Source organism: Etheostoma spectabile, chromosome 4 (genome assembly GCF_008692095.1).
Source record: "Etheostoma spectabile isolate EspeVRDwgs_2016 chromosome 4, UIUC_Espe_1.0, whole genome shotgun sequence".
NCBI classification, from domain to species: Eukaryota; Metazoa; Chordata; class Actinopteri; order Perciformes; family Percidae; genus Etheostoma; species Etheostoma spectabile.
Genome location: NC_045736.1, coordinates 33,445,447 through 33,458,201, shown reverse-complemented (window position 1 = coordinate 33,458,201; position 12,755 = coordinate 33,445,447). Strand labels below are relative to the sequence as shown.

Here is a 12,755-nt window from a genome sequence, read left to right as displayed (position 1 = left end):
CTTCCATTTCTGTTTTCAGAGCAAAAAAATAACTGGAGTTGGTTTCTCCATCCTCTAGTCATTTGGCTCTAGATCTTATAAATACACCTTTGCTAAAGCTGTATAATTTTGATATATGAGTTCTATATTGTGTAGTTTTTGTCTCCCGCATGAAGAATTCTAAGTAATGATAACACCACTGTCAGAGGACCCACATGAGGCACGCCTCTGGTGATCGTTCATTAGCCTGATATAAACTCTTTAATACTACTTCCTCCTCATGTTACTTTTAGATAAAAGGATGTTTATTCTATAATTATTCAGGACATTTAATTATTTACTTATCTTCACAGCAGTAGGCCTACACCAGGTTAGGTGATCAGCATAAGTTACCGCTGCGATTTAACAGAAAGAAAACCCTGGGTTGAAAAAAACGTGTGTTTGTGTGTGCGACAACAGACTTTCCGTGCTGGCCCTGAAGGCAGCATCCGGCCTGCTGTAAACTGTGTAGTGGCCTTTGGAACGCCTCCGTTTACTAGGGCGGGCCTTTTCTGTGTCGCTGCTACAGGGATACCAAGATGGAAATCCAGGGGCTTGCTGGTGCCCAAAACATTCACTCTCAACATGGCGCCCTACACACAACCACTTTGTCGCCACTGCAATCAGCGACAGGGTCGATACCTCATTTTATTTCCACCGAAAATGAAGCGGATAGACTGTTGGAGCTGCCGGAGCCACACAGTGACGGCAACAACAACAACACCAGGCCGAGGACATCACCGTTTCACCTATCGGCGGAAGATGGCAGCGGAGGAGCGGCTTGTTCGCCTGAATCAACCGACAAAACCAATTTACCGGGTAAGGGACCCAATCTCGGAGTTTTTAACGTGAACACGGAAAAGGGGAACGAGCTCGACGCACTGCTTGGTTCGCACGAGTTTATAAGGACTGCCTGGAAACACGGGGCAGAAAGCGGGGAGACTGTGATGCAAATGGCGCTGCCTCTGTTCGAAGAGGAAGAGGTCCCGATGCCGCCGCCGCAGCCGCACTTAACGTTGCAATGTCCAGTTTTACGGCAGCAGCGTGAGGACGGCGCCTTCAAGCAGCCCTCACCGGCCAGTTACAGCGCTGCTGCGCCGCCGGGGAGCTTCAACACGTTAAACAGGGAAGACGAAACCACCCGGGAACTATATGTTGTGTTTAATGTCGTTCAAGAGGATGGCAACGCTGAAGCAAGCAAACACCGACCGGATGTGTCATCTGAATGCGGCGGTAAACACTCTTTAGAGCGCTCTCCCGCTGGCTCAATGGAGGTGGCTAACAGCACTGAAGCAAATGACAACTTGAACTGTATTGATACCCAGGCCCTGAAAAAACCTCACCATGTTTTCAGTTTACTAAGCGACAACGGTATCGTGACTCATGCGAAACAGTCAGGCTATCACCACACCGTCGAAGACGTTGTTCTGACAAACAAATATGGCGATAAGATTTGTGGCCAGATTTGTACCGAAAACAATGAAAGTAAAGTGGTCAGGGAGCTTTCGTCGCACTCCCGCGTTGACGAGAGCTTGATTTTAAGGAACTCTGGTGTTGAGGAAGCCATGGACACCTCGGACTTCATAGCAGACTCAACGGGGCTGCGGGACAGTGTAAACCCGGACACGGCCTCCGCAAGTCCGCCTGCCAGTGAAACCTTTTCCGGGACTATCACAATAAACAACCAAAGCATCATAGTGACCATAGAAAACGGCATTCTGACTCTCGCTGCCCCACCAGAGGGATATGTACACAAAGAGGATGACATGGTCAGCTTAAAGGAGCACCTAGGCATGAAAGACCATGAGGACATCGTCCTTCTCAACTACGACAGCGGGACTAAATCCATCGGTAAGATCAGCACGCTGACTGTGTCCAGCTCCAGCCAGCAGGAAGAGCAGCGGTCGGGTCTGTCCGTGAGTGACTCTGAGTTGGCTCTGGTGGATGAATGCTCATTATCAGAGCTGGGCACTTCTCTGGACTCCTGCCCCATCATCAAGCAGGAGGCAGGGGCGCTGTGTGCCGTAACAGAGGGGGATCTGATCACCCCGTCCTCCAAAGCCGCTGTGGCAGACTGTGACATTGGGGACTTCCAGTCTGTACCGCTAGTACGGTCCAAGAAAGAAACTGTGGCCTCTTTTGGGTGCCCAGAGCCGGGCTGCTGCTGTACCTTTGATACGCGTCAGAAACTCAAGGTTCACCTTCTGAACCATGCTGAGGACCCTCGGCCCTACCAGTGCATTGTAGAGGGCTGCGGCTGGGCTTTTGCCACCTCTTACAAACTGAAGCGGCATCTTCAGTCCCATGACAAGCAGCGGCCACACACTTGTCAGTTTGAAGGCTGTGGGCGGCGTTTCACCACCGTCTACAACCTAAAGGCTCATGTCAAAGTCCACGAGCAGGATAATGCCTTCATCTGCGAGATCTGCAGCGAGAGGTTTCGCAGTGCTACGCGACTCAGCAATCACCAGAGGGTCCACTTCGAGCCACAGAGGCCCCACAAGTGTGAATTCCCAGGTAACACAAGCTGAATGTATTTTGCTTTTATCTGTCCTTTTACAATACCCCCTTTAACATTTGGCTGTGTTTGTACCAGTGCATGACGCCGTGGCGCGGGCCTTCGTAGATGGACAACTACGAGCATGCACGAAAACGCTTAAGAGCCGTTTTACAGTGGATGCATCCAAGTGTGCGCGCGCCATTTTGCCGTCAAAATGACGTAGATCTTTCAGGCGTGCCAGGATTTTGAGTCCAGAGGGCAAGCACCATTCTAGGCGAGCATAAGGGTAGCCGGATGCCAGGACCCTCAGAGTGGCTGCAGGTCTCTCTGGTAAACTCACTGAGATAAGAAGAGTTATTTTATGGTGAATGAAAGGCTTGACCCCACCCAGTAGCTCATCTGATCAAATCAATGCTTGACAGGTACACTGCTGCCAGTTCTGCCGTTGTTTACCTTTTTCTACTTCTAGTCTGTAGAAATGGCAAAGTTGGTAGCCTTTCCTCATTAGCGCCACCTCTGTTACAAAGAAGACTGCAGCTAGTGTTGCAACCACCACGCGGGAGTAGAAACAATTATGCTTAACGCATATGCGATACAATTTTGATTGAGGGGCCTGCGGTCAATACGAGATCTGTATGTCCATTTAACACAATCCATTAATTTATAGCAACTCACAAAAAAGAATTAAAATATGAGTTATTACTGAGGTTCTAAAGCTATTTGAATGCCAAGCAATATATAAATATATTTTCACTTTGCATCTATTATATTGGACCGTTGACCATAGAATCAATGTGTCCAGATCAATGTAGTGTAATACTCAGTCAGAAACACCATGTACCCATGTTCCCCTCTGTCATATGCAGGCTGTGAGAAAACCTTCATCACCTTCAGTGCCCTGTTCTCCCACAATCGCACTCACTTCAGGGAAACGGGCCACTTCACCTGCACCTTCCCAGGCTGTGACAAGACCTACGACAAAGCCTGTCGCCTCAAAATCCATCTGAGGAGTCACACTGGTAAGACCGTCCCTAACAATGCTGGAACCAGTGTGTTGCTCTCTGTTAATGTTGCATGTTTCCAAAACGTTATGATCAGAAAACGAGTCACTAAGAGCATGACTGTACTGACTCGTCTAAAGAGGAGCAGATTAGCCTTGCAGCATAGCTTTGTGATAGCAGAAAGCCAGGGTGAAACCCGGTTAGCTGCTCAGAACTGCAGGCGGGGGACCTTGTCCCTGATACCCCCGATAAACCCCTGATCTGCTGTTTCCAGGTGAGAGGCCGTTTGTTTGTGACTCGGAGGGCTGTGGCTGGTCCTTCACCAGCATGTCCAAGCTGCTCCGGCATAAACGGTAAGTGCTTATTATCTGAGGCTTTCCCCTTGATATAAATTGTGTGTGTGTGTGTGTGTTTAACCTTAATTTATTGAGGGAAGGTTCACTGAGAGGCAGCCTCTCTTTTGCAGGAACGCTCTGATCACATTCCCACAGTTCCACATTCAAACCTGGAAGCTGCCGGTACAACCACAGTCTGATCTGTTGGAGGTTAACTTGCTCAAGGGCACCCCAGTGGTGGTAATGAGGGAGGGACAAGCGCTGCTCTTTCACTTTCCCCACCCAGATTTTACCCTGGTGGTCTGGAGATTGAAGAGAAGACCTCCTGGGCACAAGCTCATACAATTATACAATATAAAAACAAAACAAAAAAAACTGCTATATAATAGTTTCCTTTCAAAATAACCAGGGGGTGCTTTGTCTTCAGAATGTCTTGTTAGCTAGCTAGCGTTAGCTGGTAACTTAAGGTGCCGATGAATGGCACCAGTACCAAAAGGTCTGTGTTTACCCGCTGCTAAATCTTTGAAGGATGGCTCGCTTCAGAAGGTTCCTGATGCTCCGGTCGCTATTTTACAGTCCAAATGCTTCAATGGTTGAACAGAGCTGAGGGTTTTTATAGGGCCCTACATGATGAGTGTCTCACTCACCGGACTCCTCCCCTGTTTATCAGGAAACATGACGATGACCGTCGCTTTGTCTGTACAGAGGAGGGTTGTGGGAAATCCTTCACCCGGGCAGAGCACCTCAAGGGTCACAGTATCACCCACCTGGGCACCAAGCCCTTCCAGTGCCATGCAGAAGGTATGTACAGATACTCAAAAACCACATCCAGGAGTAGGACTGTTTGCTGGGAGACTGTCAGAGTTCATACGTGTTTGTTTTTAAGTCAAATCAGCCGGTTGGATTTCACATTTTCTGCAAAGCTCATCGGTTATGACGTTTTGTCTCCTTCCCGTTCTTCAGGCTGTAATGCCAAGTTCTCAGCACGCAGCAGCCTGTACATCCACTCCAAGAAGCACAAGCAAGATGCTAGCACCCTGCGGACACGCTGTCCCGTGGCCAACTGCTCCAAACACTTCTCGTCCCGCAGCAGCCTGAAGAGCCACATGCTCAAACACCACCACCTCAGTCCTGGTCAGTAACTGCTTCAGACGTCACCACTTGAGTCTCTCTTCGATGTGATCATATCAGGGGTTTTCCACGGGGTCTCAAAAAGTCTAAAATTTCAATATCAAAATTTTAGGCCTTTAAAAAAAATCTTGAATTTGCCTAATTGTTTTCTAGCTCTTAAAGTAATTTCAACAGGTCTTAATTTTCCTACGTCAAAGTAGCGCTACCTCTAATGCTCGTTGAAATGTTCCTGCGAGAGGTTATTGGGCCCGTCCAGTTTAACTCCTAAAATACATACATACATACATACATACATACATACATACACACATACATACATACATCCACACATACATACATACATCCACACATACATACATACATCCACACATACATACATACATCCACACATACATACATACATCCACACATACATACATACATCCACACATGATACATACATCCACACATACATACATACATCCACACATACATACATACATACATCCACACATACATACAGTATGTACATACACACTGTTGTCTCAATGGAGTTTGTCAAAACGTTCGCTTTCTTCCAGTCGATTATAAAAAAAAAAAAAAAAAAAACAGCTCCACCAATGTTGTTCAGACAGACCTGCCCCCACTGCTAAAACAAAAAGAAACACTGGTAGGTCTAGACCACATTTAATAATAATAATAATAATAATAATAATAATAATAATAATAATAATAATAATAATAATAATAATATAGAGACTCAACATTCCCCCCCAAGAGGAAGCAATTGGTGCGACAGTGGTGAGGAGAATCTTCCTTTGAAACCTGGGACAGACCCAGACTCTTGAGACACTGATACACATGAACAGATATGGAGACAAAGCATTTATAATAATTATAGCACCTGAGAAATTAGCCAATATAACTGTATTTCCATTCTGTCTCAGCTACACAAATATACTTTCATAATTTTGAAGTGAGAATGTTACTGTAAAATTGTATAAGTGATTACTATCCTATAACTTCTGAATGTTTCCCCTCCTCCATCCCAGATGTTCTAAGCCAGATGGAGACCACACCCACCCTGACGCCCAGCAGCGAGCTCATCAGCTCCACCCCAGCAACAGTTGCCGGGCCTGGTATTGCCGGGGGCGACCAGCTGACCAACCTCGACCTGAGCTCCCTGTTCTCAGCTGTGCCTGGCAGCGCTGCCCCCCCGGCTGGACCTAATGGCACCTTCACCATGGACCTGTCCCTGGTCAGCTCAGGCATCCTCACCATCGACCCCTCCTCCGTCGCCTCCGCACTGGCTGCTGGCGCTAGCACCACACTGGCCAAAGCTGTGGACCCCCTCATCCTGGCAGCCAGCGCTGACCTGGGCCCCCACCCTGCTTTGGAAGGAACAGTGGGGGACGTTCTTCCACCCCAGGGTACTCTGAATCTGGATGATGTGCAGACGGTTGTCCCAGAGGCCCTGGGAGCCCTGAGCGCCCTCAGCATGCAGCAGCCACTCAGCACCCTGAGCGTGGAGCCCCCCACATCACTGTCAGCGGCCCCCGTCGCAGAGCTGCTTGCCTCGCCCTCCAAGGTGGTGGAGGTGGGGCGCCCGGGGGCAGCTGGGCCTCTGCTGGACTGTGTGGAGGGGCAGGGACCTCAGGAACGAGGAAAGGTCCTGAGCCCGTTTGTGTTCCCCGGTCCCAGCAGCAGCTTCAGCCGCCAGAAGGAGCAGGACGCCAGCGCTGCATCAGCAGGGGGCTTCCTGGTGAGTGGCCATGCAGCTCAGTCTGCAGACGACATTTCTGTAGTTTTTCTGTCATCAACATGGCTGAAATAACCCCCGTAGCTGCCTGGTTCCTGTTGGGGAAATCCCGGGCAGTAGAAAATGAGCCGCTGCTGTGTCATCATCTGGAGGAGCAGAAAGCTCTGCAATACTTACCAACTCCTCCAGGAAGTAGGAGCGCTACTTTAGATCAGATTTAGATGTTTTTTTTTTAATTGCAATAAACAGACCAAAAACAATGCCCAAATATCATTTCAACATGACGCAGATTTGTAAAAAGGCTGAATTCTTTCTTTTGTCAGGTCTATCCACAACACGACAAGCGAACAACTTTTAAAATGCTGCATGGAGTTTGGATAAGGGCTGGGGGAATATATTATTGTCTTAAATTTTGGATATTGTAATATGATACAAAGTTTTACAAGCTGCATTACAGTAAAATAGTTTTTTTGTGAACTTACCAGACTTTTCTAGCTGTTCTATTATTTGCCTTTACCCACTGCGTCATTAAATCCATGTTATGATTATATATCAAAAATCAAATTGTAAAAGTGTTTTGCGTAAGCACCAAATGTCAACCCCACAATATCGCCACAATATCAATATCAAGGTATGGGGTTAAAAAATATTGTGATACTTGATTTTCTCCCAATCGTCCAGCCCTAGTTTGGATGGATCAGGGCTAGTCTAACATTGGAGCTGCTCCGTCAACACATCATACTCTTGGTTTCAGAACTTACCAGGCAGTCCTACTTGCCCCAGAGAAAGCTCCTTTTGCCTCCGCTGTCTGTGAATGATGAGGATCATCCAAACACTGATTGGCTTTCGCTACACAGCGTTGCGCCAATTTCTCGCTCAAGTTTATCGAATGTATCTCAATTTTTGAGAAAAGTGATTTTTGTGTTTGTGCCATTTGCACCGCTTGCTGCACATTTGCATTTATTTGCAGCTTTGCATCTTTGTAAGCATGCATTGTTAAATTCATGGATTCCTCTTTAAAGGAAATGCACATCTACTTGTTAGATTCTCAGATATGAGAAGTTCCCATTTTTAAGAAATGGTCCAAATGTCTATTAGCAGCTGGAGTGTAGTGAGTACTAGCTATGGAAAGCGGACATAGTGGTGTGTAGTAACTAATGTGTACCCTTTCTGTGTCAGGAGAGCGGAGGCTCCGCCAGGACTGACTACAGAGCCATCCAGCTGGCCAAAAAGAAGAAGCAAAGAGGTCCTTCAGCATCCTCTGGTAAGACACTCCCATTCATGTAATGCTCCTCCGTCTGACTAGACCCGGACTGGAGACCAACGGCAGGAACACCATGAAGCGTAGATTCATGTCGATCAGGCGCCTGGTTGTTCAGGGCAGACGGGCAAATCTCCACTCCTCTCCTCCCTACAGAACGCCTCTCTCTCGTGTGTGTCTGTCCGTCTGTCTGTGCGCCTGATCACCAGTCCAAATTACCATAAAACTTAGGTGTTTAAGTTTTAAATAATTTTTATTTTGTAAAGTATCCGGCTGCGCTGTGGTCCTCCTGTATGGGATTGCCTTCATGGCTTGACACGTCGGTTTGCAAAGAAATCGAGCCGGCCGGCACGGCGCTCTGCTCCTGATCGTAGCGTGTATGAACTGACAGAAATGAAAAATATCTGTTTCATTGCACTTCCGTGTCCAGTGTGTTTTTGGCATAAAAGATTAGTGTTCTCTCCAATCCAGGGACTTCAGGATTGAGTCAGAGAAAAAATAAAGCAGTAAAGGCGCCGATGGCTCCCTCTAGTGTTGGTTATGGTGAAGGAGCTGCAGCAGCCACTGGGGGCCTGACTCTGCGGGACCCCGTCACCGGGGCCCAGTACGTCCACATTCAGCTGCTGCAGGTGAGATCCCCACACACCTGATTCTAAAACCAGCTAACCTAAGTTGATTTGAGGAATGATCTGCTGTGTGCTGAGAGACGCGGCGGCCTAGTTGACAGAGCAGCTGATCAGAGTGTGTGTACCTGCAGGACGACCCAGCCAGCGACGGAGACCTGGCCTTCCAGCTGAGCTCGCAGCCCTCCAGCTCCCACTCTCAGCTCACTGCCGACCTGCCGGTCAACATCCTACAGGTGAGCAAAGCTGATTGATGTCAGCACGGCCAGCACCTAGTGGTGCTGTGAGGGCCGTCTGTTTAAAGAAACACCTCCTACCGTGTCATATTTCTGCCTCATTCCTGAGTGAGCAATATGTTTAGCAATAGAGAAATTATACACAAGCACAAAATTATTTCATTTGAGTGAACAAAAATCTGTTCCATGCTCAAATGTATTTGCTGTTATCCATATTAACGTGCAGTAATCCTCATACGCCCTCTCCCAGACAGACTGCGCTCCAGTCATCTCTTCTCCTTCTTTCTCTCTTTCTGTCACTCTCTTTGTCTCTCTGTACACGCTCAACTCTGACACACTCGCTCCATTTGCACTGCTTTACAATGTGTCACAAACAACCAAACGGAGATTTAAAAAAGGTCAATTCTGATTGGCTGTTGGTCTCCGGTTAGATTGCTAGAACTATCTCCATCAGGGTTTTCCCAGCCGGGACTACTGCTGCTGTTTCCAGGGGATACTTGGAGAGATCCTGGAGCAGCTCAACTATTAAAAATAACTAAAATGATAAACACCTAAACAGGACTCAATAGTAACGGTTGCCCTTGGCAACCAGATTGAGTCAATTAGCAACCATTTTGTGGCCTCTGGTTGCCCCTGTCACTCAGTGAAGATGTGAGTCGTGACTTCTGGAATGTCAACCCAGTAAAAATGCACCTACTTAACCAAGTCAAGGGCTAACGTTAGCAACCAACCAATCATAGATAGCTACGTTTCTGAAATGATTTCCATCTTCTGTTTTTGTTTATAATGAGAAAAGTTTATTGCGTGGATTTCACTAATTTTAGTTTGACAGTTTAAATCTAAGCATGCGCAACTCAAATCTGCTCTCGACAGCCCCCTTTGGAAACCTCCTGTTCAATATTTGTGTTGCTAATCTGGCGCCTGTCGGTGTCTGGTATCTACCGGATGGAATAGCAACGCCGATTTCACTGCTTCATCATTAGGGCGCCGCCTGGATGGCAGCGCTGCTCTGATGCTCCGGAACACACGTTAGAGGCAACAGAAGCATCGCTGCATGTCCCGCTGGTTAACGCTAACATCTCGTTACCACTTGGCAGCAGGTAACGTTAGCCTACCGTTAGCCACAATAGAAAGTGGATTGAACACTACCAGAATAAAGGTTAATAAAACACGGATAGCGTGTAACTAAAGTATAACAAACGGCTTCCACGCGGCCGTGATGTGACATTTAGGTGTTGCTGGGAGATGATGTTTTACGTTCCATTTACAAGTCCCATTGTGGGTTAGCTCCAGCCATGTTAGCTCCACCCCAGGGACACATCCACATTCAGCCCCCAGCCAGCTAGCACCCAGCCAGGGCGGCAGTCCTCTCACCGCTGTTCTAAAATAGTCATTCAAACTCCTTACTTAGCTCAATCAAGCTAAATGCCACTAGCAAATGCTACCAAGTGGTAAGATGTTGCTTGCTAAGGGCAAGTTAGCTTCAGGCTACGATCTGCCAGTTAAATGAAATATGATTGATTATATTCTCTAATCTAATGCTTGCATGCAGTACTTTGGCTCAGACAGCTGTTGGCAGTGTTGAAAGCTTCTATTGAAATGTTGTGACCTTAGCAGCCCTGGTGTTGATGTGTCCTCCCAGGAAGCTTCAGTGATGACGGAGGACGACAACGGCTCGGACAACTCCCAGTTCACAGGAAGCACAATCAACCTGCAGGACCTGGAGTGAGCCCCCACCCCCCACCCCCCACTCGTCACTGGCCACAGTTTACAGCAGCAAACATACTCTGGGATGTCTGAATGCACGGAGCGCTGGCCTCGTCTCCCCCACGATGCTGACGGCCTTTGGGATGTGTATTGGACAGTGTGTGGAGGGAGTGGACATAAGTCCACAGATAATGCACCTTGACAAGAGGAGATGAGGATTTGTTTGTTGAGAAGATAATCATGTGTTGTTTCTTGAGTCCAGTTTGTACCAAAATCCAAGGTGAGAGCCTTCTAATGTCAGAGAGACAGTTGTCCTCTGTGTCCTGTGGCGTTGGACAGTACCATGGTGCCACGTTGCAGTGCTGTCTCCGCTCCAGTTGCCTTACAGACGCCTCACGCAGTGCATTCCTCTACCGGCCTCTTCTCTGCTTTCTTTGGTAGTTCGATTTATTTTTCTATGGCAGCTGTAAGTCCATGTTGAAGCTGCCTGATCATGTGTTGATATACAGGATAGTGAATGAGTTGTTACCTTCTTGTAATAATTGTATCTGTTTATTTATTATTTAGCTGTGGGTTTACAGAGTGGCAGAGCCAAACACAGATGAATTAAAGAATCAAAGCACAATCCCAACAGTTGTCTTTGGCCTTCATTTCTTTTTCTTGAATTCTGCGAGTACCCCTCTCTTTTCATCAGGCCGAGACTGAATGTGTGAGGATTGTTGAAGGAAAGCGGATGAACGTGACATTAAAGAGCATGCGGAGAAACTATTTTCTGGTGCACCGTGGTTGTTCAGCTGGCAGAGCGCGCCTGACTGTACGTCCACACTGCCGCAGACGCAGTGGCCGCAGGTTCAACTCCGGCCTGCAGCCCTGTCATTCCCCCTCTCGCTGTCCATGTTCTTGGTCTTTCACTAAAAAGCTGTCTCATGGGAAAAAAGCCATTCAAACTTTAAAGATAAAGCTGATTATTGATGTAATAATAATAATGTGTTTTTCAGCTCCGCGTGTTGTGAGTGACGCTGTTTGCTCCCTGAGTGGGAGCTGTTGCCAGCGTTTTGGTCCACCAAGCTGATTTTGAGACATGTATGAAGGGTTTTGGTGGTTTGAGTGAGTCTTGCAGGTGAGATGCATGTTGGTAATGCCTACTGTATGAAGAGTATAAAAAGGGGTTTTCAGTTTAGTGTGATCCAGAAAACCGTGAAAGTCAATGTAGAACTTAAAGCACTTCTATGAATTGTTCCAACTGTCTCTACATTCACTCTTTCCAGCTTTGGTTCTGGCTGAGGACCTGCACCCTGGTTTAAAGTGCTCAGTTTAGGAAAAGAATGCGTGGAGCCTGGCCTTAGAACAGTACTGATGAAAACCACAAGATGGCGTCAGAGTCATATCCACTGTTCCCCACGGAGAGCAGAGCTAGAGCAGCAGGGAGCTAGCACACACTGGCAGTACTCATACACACACATACACTTATTCCAAGGACTCATACGCATATTATACGCTTGTTAGAATGATTCATACTCATGTGTAATCAGTAACTAACCATTTGTTACTCATTCATCTAACGGTATCTACCAGTCTGTTTACCAGTAACTAATCATTAGTGCTTGAATCACAGTCAGTCAGTAACTAATCATTAACAAACCATTCGTTACTCATCCATTCCTCAGGAACTACCTCCATCTATCTGATCCATCCATCCATCCGTCCCTGTTGAGTCTCAGTGTCAGCAACATTACACACAGACTGATATCATTACATATCAAGCGATCTAATTCACCATCAGAATCATTCCCTGACAAGAAGAAAAGGCTGCATGCTTATTAGGACATTAGGCATTAACACTTTTAATTTTTATAACGACAAATTTTTTAAATTGTGTATGTGTGTCTCTGTGTGTGTCTCTGTGTGTGTCTCTGTGTGTGTGTGCGTGTATTATATATATATATATGGTGACGGTGACGAGCTCAGACCCGCGGCATGCCCAACGTGGCCTCAGTATTTCAGGAATGTGGTAACCGTCTCAGCCCTATCCATCCTGGCTTTAAGTCAAGTTAATAAAGGATTGTTGGAAACCGTAATTGCAATGAAAAATGAATAAAAACATTGTTAGCGACCTGCTGTTTGAGAATGTGTAACTAATGGAATAGGACATAGAAAAGGCGTAGATTTTACGCAGAAGCATACAGCACGCTTAAGGCTCCAGTT

The 12,755-nt window shown here is 46.9% G+C and overlaps 1 protein-coding gene across 1 annotated transcript; it reads left to right on the top strand.

Annotated features, from left to right (window-relative positions):
• The first annotated feature begins 492 nt into the window (after positions 1-492).
• On the top strand, positions 493-11,177 carry si:dkey-156n14.3 (zinc finger protein ZXDC). The gene is made up of 10 exons (XM_032513689.1): positions 493-2,535; positions 3,385-3,537; positions 3,794-3,872; positions 4,525-4,655; positions 4,818-4,988; positions 6,017-6,726; positions 7,903-7,987; positions 8,456-8,613; positions 8,742-8,843; positions 10,486-11,177. Exons 1-10 carry the CDS (start codon positions 558-560, stop codon positions 10,570-10,572), a joined length of 3,654 nt encoding a protein of 1,217 aa, XP_032369580.1. The 5' UTR covers positions 493-557; the 3' UTR covers positions 10,573-11,177.
• Positions 11,178-12,755: the final 1,578 nt, after the last annotated feature.